This window comes from Geotrypetes seraphini, chromosome 1 (genome assembly GCF_902459505.1).
Source record: "Geotrypetes seraphini chromosome 1, aGeoSer1.1, whole genome shotgun sequence".
NCBI classification, from domain to species: domain Eukaryota; kingdom Metazoa; phylum Chordata; class Amphibia; order Gymnophiona; family Dermophiidae; genus Geotrypetes; species Geotrypetes seraphini.
The window spans coordinates 254,368,417-254,395,827 of NC_047084.1; the positions used below are offsets into that span (position 1 = coordinate 254,368,417).

At 41.0% G+C, this 27,411-nt stretch overlaps 1 protein-coding gene across 2 annotated transcripts in view; it reads left to right on the forward strand.

Annotated features, from left to right (window-relative positions):
* EVC (EvC ciliary complex subunit 1) overlaps window positions 1-23,304 on the forward strand; it is a 140,868-nt gene extending 117,564 nt beyond the window's left edge. For both annotated transcript variants that reach the window (XM_033949478.1, XM_033949488.1), the window contains exons 18-21: window positions 3,688-3,769; window positions 14,537-14,663; window positions 19,070-19,163; window positions 23,268-23,304. In XM_033949478.1, the coding sequence (XP_033805369.1) occupies window positions 3,688-3,769; window positions 14,537-14,663; window positions 19,070-19,163; window positions 23,268-23,272 (308 nt within the window). In that variant the 3' untranslated portion in view covers window positions 23,273-23,304. The remainder of the gene's footprint in view (window positions 1-3,687; window positions 3,770-14,536; window positions 14,664-19,069; window positions 19,164-23,267) is intronic.
* Window positions 23,305-27,411: the final 4,107 nt, after the last annotated feature.

Genomic DNA, 27,411 nt, shown 5'->3' on the forward strand with positions numbered 1-27,411 from the left:
GATGGATTCCGTCCAGACCCAGGGATTTGTCAGTTTTTAATTTTTCTAGCTGCCTGCGTAAGTCTTCAAGTCTCACTTCCAAGGATGTTAATTTTTCTGCTTGATCTCCATTGAAGATTTGCTCGGGTTCCGGTATGTTGGATGGGTCTTCATTTGTAAATACAGATGAAAAGAAACGAAGAACGGTTTGAAATTTCGTGCTTCCCTGGCTAGCCTCTCTTCATACTCTCTTTTGGCTTTTCGAACCACACGGTGACATTTTTTTTTATATTTCCTGTGCTCTTTCCAGTTCCCTTCAGTTTTGTCCTTTTTCCATTTCTTGAATGAATTTTTCTTATTTCCTATCACTTCATTCACTATTTTAGTTATGCACGCCGGGTCTTTTGTTCGACTCTTTTTCCACCCCTTTCTGAATCTGGGGATATACAGATTTTGCGCAGCGCTCACCGTGTCCTTGAAAAAAGACCAGGCATGTTCTACTGTTTAAACTGAAGAAAAAAGTGGAAACGTAATCAAGTGTCCAAAAAATAAATCCTAAGATTAACAAATAATGTGGAACACTGAATGTGGCGTATAATGTATATTTAAAACAGAGGAGAAAAGACCTCAAAAACCCCTGGACTATAATCAAACAGATCATAACCAATTGGGGTTGGTTTTCATCACTGGTCAAAAACCCCTGTGTATAAATTATTTAGATAATATTTTATAGTTTTTGTGTGAATACATTTTTTATAATTCTATATGTGTAATAATAAATTTGAGATAATAATTAATTATCAAAATCTCTCATATAATAACAAATGAGCATCAAAAAAACCAGCTTATAAATGCTGATACTATCCAATAATGTTAAATGCAGCTTTATAATGTCAGGCACTTATCTTGATAACCCGACGAAAGCCCCATCCGTTTCGCTCCAACGGGCTTCTTTGGGGGTATTGATAAGGCTTGTTATAACGTTGGACAAAATCTAATTGTGCTCAGAAATTCTGCAATTTGGCTGTCTGAAAGAAGGTATCACACAGCCAAATTGCAGAATTTCTGAGCACAATTAGATTTTGTCCAGCGCTATAATAAGCCTTATCAATACCCCCGAAGAAGCCCGTTGGAGCAAAACGGATGGGGCTTCCATCGGGTTATCAAGATAAGTGCCTGACATTATAAAGCTGCATTTAACATTATTGGATAGTATCAGCATTTATACGCTGGTTTTTTTTTATGCTCATTTGTTATTATATGAGAGATTTTGATAATTAATTATTATCTCAAATTTATTATTACACATATAGAATTATAAAAAATTTATTCACACAAAAACTATAAAATATTATCTAAATAATTTATACACAGGGGTTTTTGACCAGTGATGAAAACCAACCCCAATTGGTTATGATCTGTTTGATTATAGTCCAGGGGTTTTTTGAGGTCTTTTCTCCTCTGTTTTAAACATACATTATACGCAACATTCAGTGTTCCATATTATTTGTTAATCTTATGTTCTTCTGTTTGCCATTTCTTGGAAGTGTTCCTAAGTTTCTTCCTTACCATTTCCCTCAATGCTTCGTAGTTTCCTTTCCTGAAGTTGAAAGTTGTCGCTATGGTTCTCTTTCCTTTCGGTATTCCTACTTCAACCTTGAACTTGATCATATTATGATCTCTGTTTCCCAACGGACCCACTACTTCCATTTCCTTTGCAGGTCCCCTTAACCCATTTAGGATTAGATCCAGAATGACATTTCCTCTCATTGGTTCTCTAACAAGCTGCTCCATGAAGCAATCTTGTGTAGCCTCCAGGAATTCTATCTCCCTAGCGCATTTTGAGCTTCCAAGACTCCAGTCTATCCCGGGATAGTTGAAGTCTCCCATAATAACTGTGTTACCGCTTTTGCATTCTCGCCTACTTGGACCACCAGGGTTCCTGGCAAACTGAAATAAAATGCCAAACTTCACCTTGGATCATCCTTTTGTTACTACACTGCTTCTTTATGCCAGCCTTGAGCAAACATGAACCCCCTCTTTTACTAAGGTGCGTTAACTGATTAGTGCACGCTAATTGAATTAGCGCATGCTAACGTGTCCATAGACTAACATACACACGTTAGCATTTAGCACGCATTAATTCGGTTAGCGCACGCTAAGTGGGGATAGTGCACCTTTGTAAAAGAGGGCCAAAGATTCAGAACTAGAAAGATTTTTTTTAAATGCTAGATTTCAGAGCAATTTTTTCCATTGGGACCAATTTATCATTCAGCATTTTGCATATAGTTTTGTTTGCTTATTTGCACGTCCTGGGGGCAGGTTTGGAGGCAGAGAATGAGCACAGCAATACTAATCAGGTGGAGGGGCATAATCGAAAAGGACGTCTAAGTCTGTTTACCAGATAAGCACTTCAAACACATAAAACAGACCCACACACACTACCCCGGTGATCACTGACCACCCCCATAAAATTATTAATCACATATTTAAAATTCCGCCTCCAGACCATCATCACCTGGCCGCCTGGCATAAGAAATCCTAGTCGTCCAGCACAGAGGCAGCTTAAGTCATCTTGGGGGTGAGTTAGGGACCCATAGAGAAGAGGACCCATGCCCATAAGCCCCTGTAATAACTGCATTGATACTTAAACCTGTGCACTCCCCTATACACCCCCAAAACCCTTTTGTACTGGCATATAAGTGGCTCCTGCAGCCATAAGGGCTATTGGGGTGGTAGATAAGTGAGTCTAGGGGATTCTGGAAGTGGTTTGGGGGGCTCACCGTAACCTATAAGGGAGCTGTAGGGAGAAGACATGGCACCCTTTTTGTGAAGTACACAGCAGTGCCCTGTAAGGTACCTCTCTATTTAGGTAGCATGTCTGGGTGTGCAGTCCATCACTTTGTAGACCCCTCCCACGTCCAACAGGGCTTGTTCTAGGCATTTTGGACTTGGAGAAAAATGTGGTATAAAGATAGATGATTTAGCAGCTTGGACGATCAGATCGGCAGGACGTATAATTAGACGATTTTCAAAACGAAAAAAAAGTTGGACATATTTTTCAAAAATGTGTCTTAAGCTGTTTTTTACTTTGGACCACTTGCAAGTTGGACATAAACGGAATTAGACGTCCCTTTCGATTATGCCCCTCCACCTAATAATAATAATAATTTATTTCTTGTATACCGCCAAACCAGTAAAAAGTTCTAGGCGGTTATTAGTGTAGGATTAACATGTGAGCCTTTACCCTCCTACAAAATAGGTGTTGGTAAGTGCTCACACGCGAATGGGAAAATTAGCATATTGCCATTATTTCAGAAATAATAGCAGCAGTAGAGTGGAGGAATGGCCTACTGGTTGAAGTAGCTGCCTCAACACCCTGAGGTTGTTAGTTCAATTCCCTTTACAGCTCCTTGTGACTCTGGGCATTTAATTTCCCCAGCTACAAAATAAGTGTCTGTCTAAAATATGTAAACTGCTTTGATTGTAACCACACAGAAAAAGCAGTATATCGTCCCATCCCCTTTAACCCACAGGAAAGACCCACTGGTAATGACACAGGACACTTTTTTATGTTGTTCAGTAAACAGGCCACTTTAGTTTTTATTGCATTGGGAATAAGATAAGTTGAGGAAAATCAGGAGTAAACTGCTCAACTGAAGGATAATGCTGCTTATAGGTTTTACAGAAAATTTCCTATTCTTACAGAAAAGGCTGAAGCTAAAAGACTCAGAAGTCAGCAGGACATGGTTGACCATCTGTCAGATGAAAAATTGGGATCTGGCCAGTGGTAAGTGCATGCGAAGCTGACAATTCCGTGTACAAGATAATTGTACTTACATTATCCTAAAGCAGTGGTTCCCAACCCTGTCCTAGAGGACCCCCAGACCAGTCGGGTTTTCAGGATAGCTCTAATGAATATGCATGGAGCAGATTTGCATGCCTGGCACCTCTGTTATATGCAGATCTCTCTCATGCATATTCATTAGGGCTATCCTGAAAACCTGACTGGCCTGGGGGTCCTCCAGGACAGGGTTGGGGACCACTGTTCTAAAGCAAAGAAAGTTGCACAATTGAATTTATTACAAATTTTCTAATAAAGTAAACTAAAATATATACTGATAGTCTGGGTGTTTATATGAGCATGCAGATGCCCAAGGAATTTGACAATGAAATAAAAGATTTAAATAAAGGGAAACTACCTTGGTTTCATGTGATGAACATGACAGTGAAATCTGCTCTATATAATTATTTTGGTTGGTAAATAAGTTGATGTGTAATCTGAAAGTTACTGTCTACTCTTGTCTGTTTGTAAAGCATGTTTTTGTTTGGAGAATTAGATCCATGCCTCCTCAGGCTCATTAAGGGGCCTTTTTACAAAGCTGTGTTTGGCGCTAATATGCGCCTAATGCAGAAAAAAATGGAGTACCACAGGATGCACTCGGGCTTCCTGTGGTAATATCAAAATGTGCAGAGGCTACCCATATTCTAAAAAATGTTTCTATTTTTGTTTTTTGGAGGGGACATGTCAGGAGCAGAGAATGGACGTTTCAGTGTTAACCAGTTATCACAGGGGTCTCAAAGTCCCTCCTTGAGGGCCGCAATCCAGTCGGGTTTTCAGGATTTCCCCAATGAATATGCATGAGATCTATGTGCATGCACTGCTTTCAGTGCATATTCATTGGGGACATCCTGAAAACCTGACTGGATTGTGGCCCTCAAGGAGGGACTTTGAGATCCCTGAGTTAGCGTATCTCCATGCTGCACGCAAACTGCTTTGCACCCAGTACTGCGTGAGCCCTTACTGGATGGATGATAAGTGCTCACGAGTCATTTTACAAAATGACCATGCACTAATGGCAACATTAGTGTTCTGTCCCATTTTCAGTGAGAGCAGTTTACTTAAGATATGTAAACAGTGTGCACTGTTGTGGGCTCAGGAAGCCCACCCTGCTCCCAGTGGGCATTGCTGCAGTTGCAGTAGGCTGAATTGCCCACCTTTTCCTGCACTTCATGTGGTGTGTGAAGAAAGCAGTCTCCATGTTAGGTAGCACGTGGCTGTAGAAAGAGCATAGAAAAATTATTGTTAACCAATCTGTTTCCACCGGTGAATCTGTGTGAGAAGATGGAGTACAATATTATTTCTCCATATATTATATGGGATACACTCCTGGCCATTTCTACCTCAGGAATGTGCTGGTAGTAGTGTGGATTCTATAAAAGAAGAACTGGCCTTAGAATAACTGAACTGTGAGTTTATTTATTTTGTTTTAAGTTTAAGGATTACAGAGTGCACTTTATTGGCTGCTGGCAGGGCAGGATTAACCAATAGGCCAAGTAGGCACATGCCTAGGGCCCGAAATGGTCAGGGGAGCCCAAAGAAGGAAGGCATCAACATTGTTTTTTCCAAACGGCGATGGGCCCCTCCAGCATCGATCGGCAACGTGGGCCCCCCCAATCAGCAACGCGGGCCCCCCCCCATCAATGTAAAGTAAGACAAGCAAGCAACGCGGGTAAGAAAGGCAACGGGAACTGTAATTGTGCAAGCGGTGCTGCTTGCCCAAAGGTTCCCCGCTGACTCAGCTTCCTGTTTCCGCCTGGGTGAATGGTGGAGTGGGGATGGGGCAGGGGGCCCAGTGTACTTGTGTGCCTAGGGGCCCTCGATGAATTAATCCTGCCCTGGCTGCTGGTTCAATGGGTTTAGCTGACCGATAATTCTCTGAGTTAGAGTAAAGCTCAGGACAATTGGCTTACAGCCATTAATGCAGAAAATAGAAATAAGGAATTTTTATAGCTGCATTAAAAGTGGCTGTTGCATGCAGGAAAGGCCTGTCTAATGACACACTATGGCCATTTTTTTTTTTTTACTACAGCTTAGTAAAAGGACCCCTAAGTCTTTTAAACAACCCCCCCCCCCTTTTTTTTTACTGAGGGCTCCTTTTACGAAGGTGTGCTAGCTAGTCAAAAATCTACCGCTTGCTCAAAAGGAGGCGGTAGCGGCTAGTGCACACGGCATTTTAGCACACGCTATTCTGCGTGTTAAGGCCCTAGCACGCCTTTGTAAAAGGAGCCCTAAGTTGTGGTAAAGGTTTATACCATGGCCTGGAGTGCTAAATGCTCCGACACTGCTCTAACGCTCATGGAATTCCATTGAGCGTCCCAGCAGCGTTGGAGCATTTATCCCCCCAGGCCTTGGTAGAACCCTCTACCACCACTTAGTAAAAGAGGGCCTTAATGAGCGGACGTCTGGGCCCGATGGACCACTGGTCTGACCCAGCAGTGGCAATTCTTATGTTCTTATTTGTTCCGGTTATTTCTGTTGTAAATGTGTCTGTGATGGAAGGCCATGTTCTTAATATATTGAAGCAAGCAGTGGTAGTGCCTCTTTTAAAGGAAGGAGTTTGGATGTGAAAGATCCAGGGAGTTATAGACTAATTTTAAACCCGCCTTTGTTAAGTAAGAGCTTGAAAGAAGGTAGCATTGACCCAATTGAAGGAGTTCATTGAAGATCTTAGGGTGTTGGGTTCTCAGCAGTTTGGGTTCAAGGAGGGGCACAGCATAGAGTCAATGAGGCTGTCCCTGGACAATGCTTTGCCACAAGGTCCATGGATATTGGTGAGGTATTTTGAGTAGAGCACTGTTGGTCTGGTTTGAATCTTTTCTTCCTAGGAGACAGCAACAGGTTACATCAACTGTAGGAAGGGTTGCTCTCATTTGAAATGAGAATTTCCCAGCACTCTGCTCCTTCACCCGTATATTTAAATACCTTTTTGATCCCCATTTGTGCTTTGTCTGAGTTGGGAGTGGTGGGTATGCTATTATGTGGGTACTGTACAGTTTACAACGATGGTTCCTAAGGGTTTGTTGGATGATTGTAGACGTGGGAGCTGCTGTTGGAGTGTTTTGGCAGGTACATGAGTGGTTTGCCTCACACTGTTTGGTGAATGTGGATAAGACAATTGTAGCTAGACCCCGCCCCCCCCCCCCCTCACCAACTGGAGCTGAGAGTGATCTCAGGGGAGGCATGATGAAGAGACCACAGTGCTGTCCCTCTCATTTCCTGACCATCAATCCGACTTCCCCCATCCCAATCCCCGTGGAGCTACTGGAAAGTCACTAGTGGTGTAGTAGGTCCCCAGACAGGATGCTGCCCTTGCCAGCATCTTCCAACAATAAAGCATTTACAGCAGTTGTCTTTTAGCCAAGGTTATTTTGCTAGCTATATCATGACTTGCAAAGACTGTAAGTTTGTACTTGAGACAGTGGAGGGTGAAGCGACTTGCTCCAGATCACAAGAATCATCAGTGAGAGAAGCAGGATTTGAGTCTTCACTGTATTTGGGGGGGAAAAAAAAATCTTTGGACAGAGAGAAGTAAATAAAAAATAAACAAAGAAAGGAGCATGTATCTCAAATATACAAGATTCAGCTCCCAAAATCTACCTCTTGGATACTGGTGATATTGACTCAGTTGCAATGGACAAATGTTTCAGAATGCAGGCTTGGACGCATGCTCTTCTAAAACATGATTCCAAAGGTCAGTTTCCTTAGCAACCGAGGAATTGGTGACCACTGGAAAAGGTAGTCTGCAGAACAGAATGAAACACATAATAGTTTCATACCTCTTCACTCGTGCAGTTAATCTACAAGCAGCAGTTTTTTTTCAAGAGCCTAAAATATTTGTTTACAATAGCATCTTAGGTACAACAAATATCAAAACGTTCCTTTGAATAATTCTGTAATAAATGTTTAGAAGGTCTAAAGATTGAAGACTTGATTGTATATATATTTCCATTGTTTGAGGCTGAAAGCAAACCGCCTGCTGTATTGAGCCCTAGAACAGCATTTTTGATTATCTGCTGCTCTCTTTGTGAGTAAACTATGTGTAAGTAAATGATTAAGGGCCTGACACAGTAAGCATTTTTCATGTAATGCAGAATGTTGAAATATTTTAGTACATCTGCCTCTACATGGATGGAGAATATGGGGCTCATTTTCAAAAAAGAAAGACATCCAAAAAAGGGCCTAACGTGGCATTTGGATGTCTTACTGAACAAGACGTCCAGAATGGAACTTAGATGTCCAAAGCTAAACCTGTTGTAAAAACTAAGTGCCAAAAAGATACCCAAACTGACCAGATGAACACTGAAGAGATTGAGTAATGATCAAAACACACTCCCCTAGTGGTCACTGACTCCCCTCCCACCCCCACCCCACCCCCATAGTTCTTACTGAAACAGGACATACCTATCTCTAAAACAGCAGTACCTGGTATGGGAAAGCCTATTAGAGCAGCACCCAGGTATCTTAAGTAGCTGGTGGGAGGGCTAATGAACCATACAGAGAAGGACCCAGCCCATAAGTCACTCTAACCAGTACAATTATTTTGGAAAGAGTGATGCCACCAAACCCTACGATACTGCCATATGAGTGCCACCTGCAGCCATAAGGGCTATTGGGGTAGCAGACAGATGGGTATAGTAGGTTTGGGGGGAGTTTTGAAGGACTCACCATAAATTATAAAGGGTTATGATCAGATGTACACCTAGTACCCTTTATGTGAAGTTCATAGCAGTGCCCTCTAAGGTGCCCCACTGCTCTGTTGGCATGTTTCTGTGGTCAGTCCATCACAATACTGGCCCCTCCCATGTCCAAATGGTCTGGATTTGGATGTTTTGAACTTAGACATTTTGTGGTTGAAAATGGTGAACAAAGTTAGGCATCCTAAAGTTGGACTTCCTGACGACCAAATAGGTCATTTTCAAGGGAAAAAATTTGATTGTCTAGCATTTTCAAAAATAGGTGTTTCGCCGTCCTGACTTTTGGACTTCTTTCGGAAAATGTTCAAAGTCGGAAATTAGATGTCCTATCAAAAATGCCACTCCACCTGTGTATTTGATAGCATGAAACCTGTGATATTGAAATTATACATATTTTAATTGTATGCAAAGATATGCAAAGAACAATGTTGCTTACCCATAACAGGTGTTTTTATAGACAGCAGGGTTGATAACGTACACATGTGGTAGCATCATCTGATGACACCAAAATCAAACTGCTCTCCCAGAGCTCAGAACTTAATATAAAGTTCTAAGCATATGCTGCCCTTCCTGGTGTCCTCATCTCTTCAATTAGTTCTAATGCTTAGGGAGGTGGGTGGGGCTGCTACTTTTCCAGGTGTTTGTTAATAAGGTGGCATCTTGGCGAATTGAGGGTTACTTACCTCCTTGGTTCTGAGGGGGCAGACTTGGTTGTATCTGGAAATGAGGATGCCTAAACCTGTTTCTGTGCCAGGATTTTGATTCAAAGTTTGAGTCACTTTATAAGAATCTTAGGATGGTTGAGCCTCCAATTCAGGCCCTCCAGGAATTAAGGATAGCCTCAGCATTCACTATAGATTGCAGTCTTTAGAAAATTTGGTGTGGGTTAAAAATGTATAACATACTTGCTGGTCATTATCCAGCCAGTGGTAGTCAGTATATTTTTAAACACTGACTGCCACAAGCAGAATTAGGCCTGGATATTCAATGCCGCATATATTGGTTCCATAGCAGTTGATGGGGTAAATTTTTTATGTGTTTTATTTAAATCTGACATTTGGCCAGTATCTCTTGAAGATATTTTACTTCAAATGACTGTCAACTTTCTTCCAGGTTCTAGTTTAAAACCTGCTGTGTCTAATATCAACATTTATTAAATGTAGACCCCTTGCCTTTCGAGACCCCTTGCTACTTTTGGGGGTTTTGCCAGCTTCTAGTGACTTGGATTGGCCACTGTGAGGATGGGCTACTGGGATTGGTAGCATGGAATGTTACTATTTTTGACTTCTGTAACTCACTCAATACAGGGTTACGTCAGTAAGATATACTTAGACTCCATTGATACAGAACACTGTTATCAGACTAATACACAACCTTCGTAAATTTCACCACATAACTCCATTTCTGAAAGAAGCACATTGGCTAACTGTTAAGCATCAAATTATTTATAAACTAAACTAAAACTTACCCCCTCTTCTACTAAACTGTGCTAGCAGTTTTAACGTGGGGAGCCGCACTGAATGACCCGCGTTGCTCCCGACGCTCATAGAGTTCTTATGAGCATCGGGAGCAGCGCGGCTCCCTGTGCTAAAACCATTAGCGCGGTTTAGTAGAAGAGGGGGTTAGTTTTATAGACCGAGTCATCAACCAAGAGGAGCTCGACTCAGTTAACAATAATGTAATATATAATATATAAACTTGACAAGGAAAAGCAGACTGAAATAGTTTATTTCCAAAATGTTTAGCAAACAAGGTATTAACTACAGAAGAGCCACTTTATCTTGTATGTTTGTTAAGCTCGACTACATCAGTAAGAACTTTAAGATCAGTGAATAAACAACTCCTCATAGTTCCATCTTATTGGGATATAGTCCATGAACATGTCAGAGATGCTATTTTTTCTGTTAATGGTCCAAAGTATTGGAATTTTTTACCATTATTCGATTAATAACTTCTATTGATAGATTTAAAACAGATCTGAAAACATCATTTTTCTGATGCATATTAATTGTGGTACAGAAAAAAATCCTAATGTGTTTACCTTCTACCTTTCCTATTATAGCTGTAGTTCTTTCCCTTTTCCCTTTATTTTTTGTGAATTTGAATTTTGGTTTTTTATTGTATATGGTTTTTAGATTGTAAGCCACCCTGAATACAACTCCCTAGGTATGGGATAGCAAATTTTTAAAAAACTTTGAGACTTGATTTTGCCAGGTACTAGTGACCTGGATTGGCTATTGTGAGGACAGGCTACTGGGCTAGATGGGCCATTAGTCTGACCCAGTAAGGCGATTCTTATGTTCTTCTAAAGAAGGATACTCTGGATCCATTGCAAGCTAAGAATTACTGACTAGTCTCCAATCTTCCTGAAGAAAAACCTTAGTGTTTTGGAATCTTTTCTCAGCTGCAGTCACATGTAGAATTAACCAACACATTATATCATCACGAGTCAGGCTTTAGGCATGGCTTTAGCACTGAGAAGGATTGGTTATCACTGGACTACTGAGTGAACTCCATAGTCATTTAGAAGCAGATCAGATGGCATTGACAGTGTCTTTAGATCTATCTGCTGCCTTCAACCTGTTGCTTTAACATTTATCTTCGACTGGAATCTCAGGGATACTCCTGAGTTGTTTTCTTCATTTCTTCAACAAGGCACTTTTCAGGTAAAGCAGGAATCTTATGTATTGTCTTCACATACTCTTTCTTGTAGAGTCCCAAAGGGCTCCATCCTTTTTCCACTCTGTAACTTGTTTGTTAGTCCATTAGCATTATTAATTCAAACTTGAGGTATTGCTTTTCACTCTTATGTGGATGATTTTTTACTCATGTACTATACTATGGGCAGTCTAGATGGGCTGTTTGGCCTTTATCTGCCGTCATCTTTCCAATCATGCCTTTGTGAGATTGCAAAATGGTTAGATGATCATTGTTTGGTGCTAAATGCTGAGAAAACAGTGGCATCATGGATTACTGGTTCACAAAGTATTCTTTCTCTGAATCTGATTCTATATGGTAGATCTGGAGGAAAGACGGGAGAGGGGAGATATGATTGAGATGTTCAAATACCTACGTGATGTAAATGCGCATGAGTTGGGTCTCTTTCATTTGAAAGGAAGTTCTGGAATGAGAAGGCATAGGATAAAGTTAAGAGGTGATAGGCTCCAGAGTAATCTAAGGAAATACTTTGTTACGGAAAGGGTGGTAATTGCATGGAACAGACTCCCATTAGAAGTGGTGGAGACAGAGACTGTGTCTGATTTCAAGAAAGCCTGGAATAGTCACGTGGGATCTCTCAGAGAGAGGGAGAGATAATAGTTACAGCGGATGGGCAGACTTTATGGGCCATTTAGCTTTTATCTGTCATCATATTTCTATGTTTCTAGGTATTATCTTGGATTCTACAGTAACTTTTTCTCAACAAATTTCATCTGTGATTTTAAAAAAAGCTTCTATTTTTTTTTGCATAAATTGCAAGTAGTCCAAAATTGTATAGATCTGCCTTCTCTTCAGACGTTATGCATATATTCATTCATGTTATGATTACTGTGATATAATATATGCAGACATTACAAAATACCACAACTAGGCTACTACTTGTATGTAAGGCGACACATCATGATCATTTTAAGCCTCTCTGAAAATAATTGCATTGGCTTCCAATTGAGTTTAGGGTTAAAACAAAATTTTGGCTCTTACACATAAGATACATTACAGTATAAAAATCCTTTATTATCCTCTTTGTTGATACCATACACTCCTATATGTTCTCTTACAGATAACAGGTTAGTTCTTCCCCAACCATCTAAAGCTCAATGGGAAGCAAAAAGAATGTCCTAACAAATCTGAGTCCATCCTTTCTGCACCATCATCTCATCTATGCATTAAGACTCTGGAGCTTGGTTGCTTCTTGAGAACTACATGTGTAACAGGGAGCACTTCTGAAAATGCTACCCTGGATGTTCTGGATTTCAGCTTTCTACCTAAAGGCCTACATTTGGCTTACAAAACCTGTCTCCAATACATTCCTTTGCAATTGGTACTCATATGTACCAAAAGAGCTGGCTGCTTCCAAGCACTGTTTAGGTGATATTTGAGTTCCAAAATCTTCACACCAGTCAAGCAAGTCACCAACCTATCCACAACCACCCAGCTATCTACGCGTGTAACGGTTGAATTGCCAATTAAAATGAATGTCTTAAAACTGCCACTTCTGGGCAGAAGACCCTGAAATTACATCCTTCCTATGAGAAGATCTTGTATCTTCTGTCTTCAGAATTACTTTCTACTATACCAATATGATACTCTCCTTTCACGTGACCTTTATACTTCAAGGCAGTCAGAGGCTGCCAAACAAGATGAGATTTCTCTACTTTATCCCTGAAAGTCTCTTCTGTATACTTTTCTTTCTGTCTTAGCTCCTCTAAGCTTGCTATTCTAGTTTCCAGAGATTTGACTGGTTCTGAGAGCCAGGAGCACTTTGCATCACGTGCACACACACAAATATTTCACCATCTGGGAGATGATCATACATGTTTGTGGTATTCTCTGCAAAAGATGAGATAGCCCCTATCGTGCTTCTGGACTGTTGTCAGTATCCTATTATGGGTGAGTTTAGTTATTTGAAGTTCATATGGAAGTAAGAATACCTAAACTAATCTAAAGGCCTTATTTGACATGTTTTATGTTGTTAATTCTCAATAAACTGTAAATAATGTGTTGTCAAAGCATAATCACTTAATTTCCTAAGTCGTAAAAAAAATTATGGCTCCTTTACACAGTGATTGCAGGCCTAATTTAAAAGGTTCCATAGCCTTACTTGGAGGATCCCCAGACCCCCTTAACTCCTTGGTGACCCAGAGGCCTCACAATCATCTCCCCACCCCAGTTCCAACACAGAGTAAAAAATATCCAAAGCCCTCCCTTCTAGAAGTCTTGTCCCTTCCTTCCCAAACTACAGGTCCCAGTGGTTCCCCATCCCCAATGCCCACTTAGGATCTCAATTCACTTCAAGACATCTTAGAGCACTGGGGATAGTATTGATCCCCATTTTTTCCTGCTCCATCATCTGTCCTAGAAAAAAAATGTGTTAGTGATCCTTAGTGGTAATCTGGTGGTGTTACCACTAGGGTTCAGATTGTGAAATCAGGGCTTTTGCTAGTGAAGGGAAAGAAGAAGGGTCCAAGTTGACCTCTGATTTGGGCTAGAGGGCCTTTTATATTTAGCCTGTTGATGCCACAGAAAGAAAATTTTTTCCCCTTTTTTTCTGGGTTATTACAGCCTTAAGCATTTAGGTGGAAATGCTATGAGGTGCCTAAAGTTAGGTGGCTAACCTAATTAGTAAATTTGCTTCAAAATTGAAAAAAAATATAATTGGGAGATAGGCACCTATCTTCTTAGGCACAATTCTACAAAAGATAGACGCCTATCACATGGCGCTTATTGGCACCTAACACCAAAATAGTCCCGTGTTTAGGGGTGGAGAAAGACTTAGGTGCCACTAAAGAATAAGTGCCTATAATGTAGGCCTTTAAAACCCTGGCCTAAATTACAGGCACCTAAGTTTTAGGTTAGGCAACGCTAAGCACAATTCTGTCATGGCTGCCTATCTTTTTTAGGCACCATTTACTGAATCTGGTCCTTACTTACTGACTGTGGCAATGCATGAAAAATTCAGTGAAAAATTTAGCTAAGGATTTTAATGTGCCAAGAACTCATTTGTATATCCTAGCTAAATTTCATGGAAACAAGTACAAACCTATGAAAATTATCACAAGGCCCCATTGTCTGCCACCATACCACTGTATGCCATCATGCATAGGCCCTACTTTCTGCCATCATATATTCTATATTTGTTTCTAACAAAACACAAGATAAAATGGAATGAGTTATTAATGGTAAGATTAAAAGAAGGCACCATTGGAATATGGCTTTTTAAGAGTCAATGGGCATCTAATTTTGATATACTTAGCTATACATTCATTTTACTCACATTGCTTAAGATTGCCTTTTTCTTTAGGATGTCTCTACAGCAGAAAAGGCTGTTGGACCAGTTTCACATTCATGAACAGATTCGTTTGGATTCACTAAAAGAAAATAAGTCAATGCTGCATCACCTGGAAGCCCAGCTTGAGGGTCAGTTAAAGGTAAAGCATCTGGAAATGTCTTGTATATAAACCAGATTTATTATCATCATTAACAGCTTTGACAAACAAGACTGGGCTCTGTTTTCAACTGAAAATTCATGTAGCCCATTCCTGAAGCCAGATTAAGAGGTGGAGGCAGAGCTGGATTAATTGAACAGCTACGATGGCCTAAGGTGCTTCTCCCAGTCAAGGATTAGAGAACTCAAAATTTCACCAATAATAGTAATTTTAATATTTTTTCTCTTTTTGTTTAAGCATACATGAACACATAATAAATGAAGAATAAATACAAGTTTAAGTATACAAACACTTAGCAATTGTTTATTAATATATCAATACATGAGGACATACAAGTCTTAAAGGCAGACGTTCTAAATTCTGGACAGAAGCCAGCCCTTAAATAGGGAAATTGGCATCTTAAACACAAAGGGGAAATTATATAACTAGCATCTAAATTTAGGGCTCCTTTTACGAAGCCGCATTAGCAGCTTTATCGCACGTGACTTTTTATCATGCGCTAAACCCCGCGCTAGTCGAAAAACTACCGCCTACTCAAGAGGAGGCGGTAGCGGCTAGCGTGGCCGGCAGTTTAGCACGCACTATTAAACGCATAAAACCACTAGTGCGGCTTCGTAAAAGGAGCCCTTAGGCATTGGTAGGTGCCCAGCCAATGCCTAAGTAATACGGTAGTGGGAGTGGCCTTAGGGATCTGGCCAATCGGAGTCTTCCCAGAATGCACTGGGAAGGAGGCCTAAGACTCCGGTTGTCCCAGGTGCCTAAAGCCCCTCCTATGGGAGGGGCCTTATACACCTAGGCCAATCAGGGCCTTAGGCCCTTCCCCAGTACATCCCAAGATGTACCAGCAAGGGGAAGGCCCGCCATTCTGAAGAGGCAGGCCTGCCAGCAAGAGGAAGTGGACATCCCTCCAGCCAGCCTTTAATAAAAAGGTACGGGGTGGGTTTTGTGTGGATGGGGTATTCCAGGGGGGGAGGGGCAGATGTTAGGAGGGGTGCCAGCCAGAGGGTATGGGCATCCCTCTGGCCAGCCTTCAAGAAAAAGGTACACAGGGGGTATCGGGGAGGGGGGGGGAGTGCATCTAGGCCTAAGAAGTCTAATACTGATGTTGTTATCTACCTGGGAACAAATGACCTGACCAACAATTCCCCACTTGCAGCACAAAAAAGTTTTTGGGAGCTGGGGGAGGGCTAAAACCTTTTGTAAAGACTAGCTTTTTCAGAAGTTCTGCTTTCTTATGTATAGAAAGAAAACAAAAGAAAGGAAATAAGGTAATACCTTTTTTATTGGACTAAATGCATTTTAGGACGAGCTTTCGAAGGTAACCCTTCTTCAAATCAGAAATAAGCAAATGTTGGCAAATATCAGTACATATAAGGAAAATATGAAAGCATTTCAGGGATAGGAAGAGGGAGAGGTTTGTGGGTGAGCAGGATGACAAAGCAGTTTTAAATGACTTTGTAGTGGGAAAGAAAGCGCAGATCTTTGTTAAGTCCTGTCTGATTGGTGTCAAAATATTTCACCATTTTAATTTCAAAGGTCTTATGTTCTTGGATTGCCTTAAAGTTCACTTTTAGTATTCTTACCATAAAATCATTGGTGCAGTGGTCAGTTTTTCTAAATTGTTATCCGCCAGAGGTAACATCCTGGTTGGTATTGCAATTCTTAAATCCAAAATCATCTGTGTAAGATGATTCTGGTCTTTAGCATCTGACCTGGTTCACAAATGTAACATCCCTCTATGCATTAGAAGATGAACATGTGAAGGATCCCTTTATGCTGAATGTTTTTCCCATATGAGTGACTGTGGCATCCTTTGAGATGGTCACACCACAAGGATGTGTGCCATTCTTTTCTTCATGGGTTTGTGTGGGGAGTTTGCTTTTTACCAATTTTTGTTTCAGATTAGGTGATTGATGGAAGGCCAGCACAGGTGGAGCTGAGAATATTTATTTTAGTAATTAATCTTCCTGGAGTAGTGATTACATTACATTAGTGTTTCTATCCTGCCAATACCTTTCAGTTCTGGGTGGTTTACAAAAAGAGTTGGCCTTGGCAATCCCAGAGAGCTTACAGAGTTGATAGATGAGCATACACAAATTGAAGACTAACATGAGCGATGGGATCTGGGGGAGGGTTGATAAGGTTTTAGTTAGCTCATTTGACAATTTTTTTAAAAAAAGTATAGTTTTCAGTTCTTTCCTGAATGTTTTGTAGTTGGTCGTCTTGGCCAGTAGCTTGGAGAGGTGGCAGTCTATTTTTGCTGCTCTGGTGGCTAGTAGTTCGTCATATAGTTTTTTGCTTTGTATGCCTTTTGCTGGAGGATGGGTGAAGATAGCCTGTGTTTTCCTTGGACTTGATGTGTTATTTCTGATTAGGTGTTTGTTTAGGTAGCTAGGACCAGTTACATTTAGGGCTCTGAAGAGGGTGCAAAAGAATTTGTATTGTATGCATGTTTGTATTGGGAGCCAGTGTGAGTCTTGGTAAGCCGTGGTAATGGGTTCGTATTATTTCTTTCTTTTTAAAATAAATCTTTATTAATTTTCCATACAAAAACAGTGCATTGAATTATACATACAATTGACTTCAGGACAGTACTTACAATCATTCAGAGAAATACTACAAAACATTTCCCTCCCCCCCTATTCAAGAACCCGAACTCTTTCATTTGGTCAATTAATACAATAAAATATAATACCCACCCTCCCTGGATGTGCAAATCGAATAGGATAATCCAGCTAATCAGTGTTAACAAAATTTGTCAATGGACCCTACGTTAATTTAAATATCTTATTATTACACAAAATTTCTGCATTCATTTTTTCATATTTATAGCATAAACATAAAGAATTCCACCAAAAGGAGAAATTAAGGGCTCCTTTTACAAAGCTGCGCTAGGGCTTTAACGCACGGAATAGCACGCACTAAATTGCCACATGCGCTAGCCGCTACCGCCTCCTTTTGAGCAGGCGATAGATTTCCGGCTAGCGCGTGCTAATCCAGTGAGTGCATTAAAACTGCTAGCGCGCCTTAGTAAAAGGAGCCATATGTTCTATTCCCCCCCAAAAGTTGAAAACTTTTATAATTTTATAAGTTTCTGATATGTTCTAAGCATGTTGTTATTTTTAATTGTCTGCTATGCTAGATTCAGGAGACTGATGACTATTGTTTGTACATTATATTTTAATTGTAAGTCACATTGAACTTCATGACTAATGTGGGATACAAATGTCAATTAATGTAATTGAAAATAATGGGGAGATTTTGTAATAGCTTTATTCCCATTATTCTTAAATGCAAATGCCTCCATGCCGGCCAAATGGATGGGAGGGGAATATCTTCCAAGATTATCCTCAAGGTCACCCCTCTGGCCTATAGTTGTCTTCACAACATCATGCCTCACACCTGAGGATAACGTGTATCTTTTGTATAGCATATTTAACCCTGGTAAGCCCCTTTGGACAAGAGTTCCCAGCTTAAAGTATCTGCAGCCCAGACTATGAGGCTGGTCCCCCAAATGCTACAGAATTACTCCCAAAATACTGTACTTATTTTAATAGCAGGTTTGCCATTGCAAGAATCATTATCATGCAATGTCCCTTATCATTTTGTTAGGCTATGAATAATATGCTATATACTGTAGTGTTGAGAGAAAAAAATGTGTTACCATGCACACTATATTAAAATAGAAATTAATAGAAATTAAAATAGAAGTTAATATAAACCTCAATGAATGACAGGGGGGGAGAGAGGGGTTACCTCAGAAATGAATATCTTGTATGTGGCATGCATTTATTTAATTTCAGCTTTCCTTTTGGTCAGACAGCTGTTGTCTACAGCACTTGGAACAAAACCTTTTTGAATAGAGAGAATGATTGTGCTTTAAAACATGGTGCTCCTTTTACAAAGGCGCGCTAGCAATTTTAGCGTGCTAGCCGCTACTGCCTTCTTTTAAGCAGGCGGTAATGTTTCAGCTAGTGCGTGCTATAGCACGCGCTAATCTTGTGCGTGCGCTAAAAACGCTGGCGCACCTTAGTAAAAGGAGCCCAAAATGGCCTAATGGAATTTGAGCAGTTGTGAAAACCATGGTCTAAGCTCAGCAAAGGGAAGGAAAGTGATTACTGGTGATGGTGCTGAGTAATGTGTGGTATAGATACTTTCCTCCAGCAATCTGAACCACAAGGGTTTCTTATATCTCCCAAACATATTATAGGACATGGAAATTTGAAATGAGTATGCCATATAATGTGTGCAATAATAAAATTTTAACGTTTTCGCAAACCCCTCAGACTGTGATATCACAAAAAAAGACTGGGTATGTACTTATGTGTATGACTTTTTTTAGTCTAAGTACAGTCTATAACTGGCATCTTATCACCATTTTGATTCAGGAAGCGGAACAAAACTTTATATCTGAACTGGCTACCCTAGCAAGGGTTCGTCTCCCAGAAAGCAAGCAACCTACGAACAAGACTGCGCAATCAGGCAAGTCATGCAGGAGTTTAGATATACAAAGGATAATTTCATAACAGGACATCTGGAAAGAAAAGGCTCATTTCTGCATATATTGTGCCTACATGACAGCATTGGAGCTCAAGTCGTCCTTTGTCAGCTAAGTCCTTGAACATGCCTCCAGGTGACTTTGCTCTTTTTTAAACCTGAGCTATTCTGTGAGGGAGTTTTTTTTTTGCCAGTGAACGTATCAAAAGCAGCTTTGATTTGTACCTTTTGGTTCTATACTGCTACATTAGTCTGAGGCTTTTTCTCTCTCTTTTTGGGTGCATGCTGGGTTTGAAGAGCGGGGTACCTCGGTGCCACAATCACACAGCAGTTTGAATCATTATATGAACATATAGGTTGTGCGTCCTCATATAATTTGGAAAAAAATTACATGAAATGACATGAGAAATGTTGACATTTTCCATATCGTTTCATTCTAGAGTTAAATAAAGGACAATGTAAAGAAGGAAATCTTTAGTTTAATGGTACAGCTAGTCTGTGTTCTGTCAATGAATCTCTTCATAAAGGCAGTTAATACATTCAAATAAATAAATAAATAAATAAGTCTCTTATGTTACCTTTTACTAAACCGTGATAGTGGTTAGTAGTGCAGGGAGCCACGCTGAATGCTCAGTGCTGTTCCCGACACTCATAGGAACTCTATGAGCGTTAGGAGCAGCACGGAGCATTCAGCGCAGCTTTCTGCGCTAATAACCGCTATCGTGGTTTAGTAAAAGGGAGGGGGGGGAGGTTAATGAGTTGTGTAGAAATGAGGTTTAGAGGTATTTCTGTTGTCTCCCTTTCCCAATTAGCAATTTACAGAAAGAAAGTGTCTCCCTTTGCTCCTTGTGCATTTCCATATTGAGGCTTCCATTATTTGAAAAGGAAGAAAGAGGCCTAGAGGGTGCCTGATAAGGGCCCACGCTATACTTCCCTTTATATAATACTGTTGTAACTAGGCATATATGTCCATATGTGCTTAGACAGGAGCACTTATACAAGCCACAAAATTGGTTTAAATGCTCATGCTTAAATATCAGAACTACATGTGTAACTTATAATATTTTATAACTTAAATACATAAATGTAAGTCCTGCCTATTTCCACCCTGGACTTCACCCATGTGTACATCGACCGGTCAAGTACGAGGGGCCACTGAAAAGTTCTTAGCCCAGCCAAGAAGAGAATGATGTGGAGCCATGAAATTTACAAGTTATTCCACACTTTTCTTGACACTTTTCGTTTCATTTCATATCATTGAAAAGTGTTGAATAAATTTGCAAGTTTCATTGCTCCATATCATTCTTTTCTTGGTTGGGCTGAGAAACTTTCAGCAGCTCCTTGTATACATTACATAAGAAATGCTCATATTTACAGAATAGTGCTTAGACAGATTTTTTTGGCATTTCTGCAGGCATGTGCACACATAGAAACATAGAAAGATGACGGCAGAAAAGGGCTACAGCCCATCAAGTCTGCCCACTCTATTGACCCACCCCATTAAGTCTGAATGCTAATGACCTAGTTCCTTAACTCGACCCTCGTAGGGATCCTACGTGGATGTCCCATTTATTCTTAAAGTTGAGCACGCTGGTGGCCTTGATCACCTGCACCGGAAGTCTGTTCCAGTGATCTACCACCCTTTCTGTGAAGAAATACTTCCTGGTGTCACCACTAAATTTCCCTCCTCTGAGTTTGAGCGGGTGCCCCCTTGTGACCGAGGGTCCCTTGGGAAAGAATATATCGTTTTTCACCTCGACACGACCCGTGACGTACTTAAATGTCTCAATCATGTCACCCCTTTCCCTGCGCTCCTCTAGGGTGTAGAGCTGCAGTTTGCCCAGTCTTTCTTCGTATGAGAGACCCTTGAGCCCCGCGACCATCCTAGTGGCCATCCGCTGGACCGACTCAGCTCGAAGCACATCTTTCCGGTAATGTGGCCTCCAGAATTGCACACAGTATTCCAGATGGGGTCTCACCATGGTTCTGTAGAGTGGCATTATGACTTCAGGTTTACGGCTGACAAAGCGTCTATTGATACATCCCATCATTTGCCTTGCCTTTGATGAGGCCTTCTCTACTTGTTTGGCAGCCTTCATGTCTGCACTGATGATTACCCCCAAGTCCCGTTCCTCTGAAGTCCTAGCTAGCGTTTCTCCATTCAAGGAGTATGTTCTGCATGGATTTCCGCTGCCGAGATGCATGATCTTACATTTTTTAGCGTTGAAGCCTAGCTGCCATGTCGAGGACCAGTTTTCCAACGTGATCAGATCTTGTGTCATACTATCCTTGAGGTTGTTTTCACTTACTATGTTACACAGTTTGGCGGCGTCGGCGAACAGTGCTACTTTACCTTGAAGCCCCCGGGTCAAGTCCCCTATGAATATGTTGAAAAGGGATGGTCCCAGGACTGAGCCCTGCGGCACTCCGCTAGTCACCTCCGATGTCTCAGAGAGGGTGCCGTTGACCACCACCCTCTGAAGTCTTCCACTCAGCCAATCACTGACCCATGCAGTTAGTTTCTCATCCAAACCCATCGATTTCATCTTGTTTAATAGTCTACGGTGTGGGACACTGTCGAAAGCTTTACTGAAATCCAAGTACACTATGTCCAGAGACTCTCCTGAGTCTAGCTTTCCTGTCACCCAATCGAAGAAGCTTATAAGATTGGATTGGCATGACCTGCCTCTGGTGAATCCATGTTGACAGGGATCCCTTAGATTCCCTTCATCCATTATCGTGTCTAATTTACCTTTAAGTAGAGTTTCCATGAGTTTACACACTATTGATGTGAGACTCACTGTCTGTAATTTGCAGCCTCTGCTCTGCAACCCTTTTTGTGCAGAGGAACGACGTTAGCTGTTTTCCAGCCCAGGGGGACTCTCCCCGTACTTAGGGAGAGATTGAAGAGCATATATCACATAAATTCAAATATAAACTGAGATTTTTGGTCCAAAGAGCCAAAAATAAGGGTTTATATGTGAGTCTTTCATTTCTCCATGCCACCCAATGACTGGCATTTTTTCCTTAACCTCACCCCACTCTCTTGCAGTAGTCTTCATTGCCATCGTTCTTACCTCCAACCCCCTCACAGCAACTGACATTTCTTTCCAAACCCCATCCCCCAACCAACTCTGAAGCCACCTCCACAGCAGCCAACATTTCTTACCTCCCCACCCCTGATCATCTGATAATTACTTTAATTCATTTAGATATCAGATGGTGCTCCTATCTGTAAAGTTAGGAATTTCTATGAAATATTCCACATGCTTCCCTCCTCTCCTTCCTGCCCTCCATAGTCCTCCCTACCCTCTTCTAACCCCTTCCTCTTTAATGTCGCCCAGAGCGACACACAAATGCAAGAAATAAAATAATTAGCTCTTCATTGACTGGCATTTGCTTTCCCGGCAGACGCTGAAAAAGTTATACGCTGACTGGATCAGAGTGGGGCCTTGAGCATCTGTGTACGCTCAAAGGCTTGCCAGCTCCCACCCTCTCTGAGAGTCATTGAACTAGCTTAATACATGTGTATTGGACTTTTGAGAATTTTGTTCTCAGCATCTGTAGTAGTATTCAGAAATGAGATCCTATTTGAGAAAAACTGGTTACAGTAGACTCTCAGTTAACCGGCACCCATGGGGATTGATAGATGCCAGATAAATTTAGTTTCTGGTTGTTTGAGAGTTACTATTAAAAATAGGCCTAACTAATATTATACCCCATACTATGCCATACCATAAACTGTTCCTGACAAACTACCAGACATGTGGTAGGCAAAGTACGGGCATACTCGGGTGTGGTATGCCAAGTTTACTCTTAAATTTCTATCAGAAATTGATGTTATTTTCATGGTTGCTTGAAAATCTCAAGCAACAACAATAAAAATGAACTGAGAATTCTGGTTGCTTGAGTTCTGGTTAACAGAAAATCTACTGTAGTCGTTCAAATCAAGACAAAGAAGGGTATGTTATTTGGTCCATTCACTGCATTGCCATAATTGATGACCATCTAAATAGCTTCCTGTAGAAATAATCTTTTAAAAGAAATCATCAAGTTGTAATGAATTTCATTTTGATTTTCTCTCTTAAGATTAAACAGAATTCTAATGAAAGAGAAACTGGAACTGCAAAAGGAGCTGGTGACCCTGTTGATGGAACAAGGCAGAACTGGGCATATGGCAAAACCCCTGGTGGATACAGTTATATAGCCTGCAGGGAAATTCAAGCTGAAAGAAAGGAATTCATTTTGAAACTTTTCAGTAATGAGTGACTGAGTGGCACTGGAATGAGATCACTGAAAAGTACAACTGAAATTTCTAAGTCAAACAATATTACTTCAGAAGATATGTAAACATGCCCAAAATGATCTAGTATAAACCAGGTGCCCATAAGAATAGCCAAACTGGGTCCATCTAGCCATCCATCCTGTTTCCACACTAGCCAATCCAGATCACAAGTACCTGGCAAAACCCCAAATAGAACATTCCATGCTATTGATCCAAGGGCAAGCAATAGTGTATAGTTTATTCGTATCCCGCCTTTCTCAAAGGGTCACAACAAATATATACAAAATCATCATCATGACAACATACATTTAAAAAATTCACCAATAATGAAATGGATTCCCTCGTGTATCTCAATAGCAGACTATGGACTTTTCCTCCAGGAAATTGTCCAAACCTTTTGTAAAACTGCTGTTACTACTTCCTCCGGCAATGCGTTCCAGAATTTAACTATTCTCTGAATGAAAAAAATATATATTTCTTCCTTTTGCATTTAAAAGAATTTCCCTGTAACTTCATCAAGCGTCCTCTAGTCTTTGCAATTTTTGATAACAAGGAGGTCACTTTGTAAACCATTTTTACACTTGAAAGGCTGATTTGCATAGTTTGGAGCATGTTTATGTTTGAAGTGCTTAATGTTTGCCTTATTTTGAAATAAAAAAGTTTGTTGGCAATTTTATTGTCTTATGGACTGTCTTTTTCTGACTTAACATTACCATCCCAAAAATCCTAAAAGTTCCCAAAAACAAAATATGCCTGGTCCCAAGGATTTTGGATAAAGGAACATGTACCTGTACTGTGTTAACAGTGGGCAAGTGTTAACTGCCTTATTGAATAGAGCTACAGCCTCAGCACCTTGAGGTTGAGGGTTCAAACCCACATTGCTCTTTGTAACCCTAGGCAAGTCACTAGGTCCCCCATTGCCCCAGATATATTAGATAGATTGTGAGCCCACCAGGACAGACTGGGAGAAATGCTTAAGTACCTGGATAAATCTATGTAAACCGTTCTTGCTCTCCTGGAAGAACGGTATAGAAAATGGAATGAATAAATAAAAATAAACTCCTAACATGAAATATCCTGTTAAGGAATGAAGAGTGCAGCTTGCATTAAACACAGAGAGGTAGTTAATTGCATTCTGATTAGCAGCTGTACCTGAATCAAATGGAAATGACTTTTGCCATGAATTAGAGGCCCATCTGCTTTCTCCAAGTACTGGGAATGCCCCCAGCAGTTATGAAGGTTTTACAACTACTGCAGATATTTGTTAAAAACAAAACATTAATATGATTTAGCAAATAGGGGACTTAGTATATACAGTAAGCATATTCACTGGAATGGGGCTTGCATTAAAAATGTCCTGAATTAGATTCACTCATTCGCAGCCATAAATATCAATATATATTGCTAAATAGGGTTGATAATTCAAAGTGATTTAACCAGCCAGGAGGCTCCAGCAGAGAAAGAAAGAGGAGAGTCAAAGTTGACCCCAAGATTACGAGACAGGCAGGATGAGAGTGTTATCCACTGAAATAGAGTAGGGCGAGGAGAGGTGGGTTTAGGTAGAAGAATAAGTAGCTCAGTCTTGGTCATGTTCAGTTTTAAGTGGCAGTGGGACCTCCAGGCAGCAATGTTAGACAGGCAGGCTGAGACTCGGGCGAGAATTCCTATATAAATTTCTGGTGTAGAGAGGTAGATCTGGGAGTCATCACCATAGAGGTGATATTGAAAACTATGGGTGGAGATCAGAGTGCCAAGAGAATAAGTGTAGATGGAGAAAAGATGAGGTCCCACTTCCAGGACAAAGTCCTGGGGTACCCCAACTGATAGTAGGATAGCAGTGGAGGAGGATCCACCACTACATACACTAAGGGGGAAATTCTATATAGGACACTGGTCTCAGCAGCTGCCTAAGAAGTGGCTGAGAATCGTAAGCTGACGTCCTATACAGAATCACGTCTACTTTAACAAACAGAGGCCTAATCCCGCTTAACTGCCCCGATTTTCTAATCGGTGCCCATATCACAGGACATCATTTTAAACCAGGAGGCACCAGTGCCATGCTGGAGGTGGCAGACCCTTGTTTTGGGTAAACACTTTCAACACTGAGTGTGAAGATGTCCAAAAATGTAAGACAGGAACAGCATAGACCTAACTCAATCCAAAAAATGAAGGAAAAAGCCTCAGAAAGGGCCCTCCCACCTCACCAAAACGGCGCAAAGAGGTGGTCGAGCGTTCACCTCACTGGCAAAAAACCTTCATTGTATGATAAAGTCTTATGCTGTGCTGTAATGTGCCAATGAAAATTAAATAATAGAGGAAATATTCCACTTATCTTCACTGATCGGTACCGATCAGTGGCCCTTTCTGAGGCTTTTTCCTTCATGTTTGGGATTGAGTTAGGTCTATGCTGTTCCTGTCTTACATTTTTGGACATCTTCACACTCAGTGTTGAAAGTGTTATTATACATTGGTTTTTCATCACATCTGGGTTACCAGTGGAGACCCTTGTTTTGGACCACTTCGGAAGTGAGGTCAGGGCATTGTGCTAGAGGATGTTACCTGTCTTCTCGGACCCCATGGGAGTGAGATTGGGGTGTTGGGCAGCATCTGATATCATCTGTTGATGCCGGAACATCACTTTAAAACCAGGAAGTGCCTGTGGCGTGCAGCCACAGGGTGTGCTCTAAGGGGCCCAGAAGGAGCCAGAAAAACTTGGCGTTTTGATCTGTTATTCTTCTCGGAGATATTGTTTTCTTTAAGTGTAAGGGGAAGATTAAAGGCACAAGTACTCCAAAATCAATAGGTCCAATGGATAATCACATACAAATGAAGTTGCCTTCCTCAGCTCCAGGCCAATTTTCAGTTTCTGGTGCCTCTTTGAGTGAGGAAAAAAGATCTACCACTTCCTATCCTTTTACTTCTACAGAGCCCACAGGGGCATCTTCCCAAGATGGTGTTGTCCCTATGAGCAAAATATCTATTGATTTATACACATTATCTTCATTATAGCCACATGCTGTTTGTGATGTTCCATCAGCAGTGGTTTGTCCTAACCTGACTAAAATAATAAATTATATCAAATACATAGATAAAAAGTTGAGCCTGAAATAAATATTTTTCATTGTTTATGGTTTTTGGAGAGTCTGTGGGGGGACCTATACACCGGTGGTGAGAGAGCTGAAGAAGTAGCCAGAGACCCAGTAGAACTTGGAGTCAAGGGGCTTAGGCTTGACAACCGGAGATGGGACCAGTGAATGAGGATCCAAGAGAGTGCCACAGACCTGATTAAAAGGAATTTTCAGGCATACCTATACAGAAACATCTAAGTCCCATTTGGACCTTGGGTTCTAGTCGCCCAAAGTCAGCAGCACCAAAATGTCCATTCTCGAAAAGTACGTCTAAATTTATTATTTTTTTAATCAACTATCTGTACGTCCGGGTGTTTGATCATCCAGACTGCCAATACATCTATCTTTATACCTTATTCTCATCCAAATATTCGTCCAAGTTTCAAACGCCCAGAACAAGAAATTTTGGACGTGGGAAGGGCCCGCAATGTGATGGACTGGCCAACCAGACAGCAAGAGAGCAGTGGGGCACCTTACAGGACACTGCTGTGAACTTCACAAAAATGGTGCCACATAAACATTTCACCAGAACTCCCTTGTAGGTCAAAGTGAGCCCCCCAAAACACCTGCAAAACCTAATATACTGATCTGTCTATAACTACAATAGCCCTTATGGCTGCAGGTGGCACCTATATGGCAATACAGTAGGGTTGTGGGGAGGGGGGTTGACGGACTCACATTTTTCACCATGAATGCAGTGGTTAGAATGGCTTAAGATGCCTGGGTCCTCCTCTCTATGGTTCACTAACCCACCCCCCCAACCCCCCACCCCCCAGACTACTTAAGCCACCTTTGTGCAGCTCTACTAGGCTTTCCTATG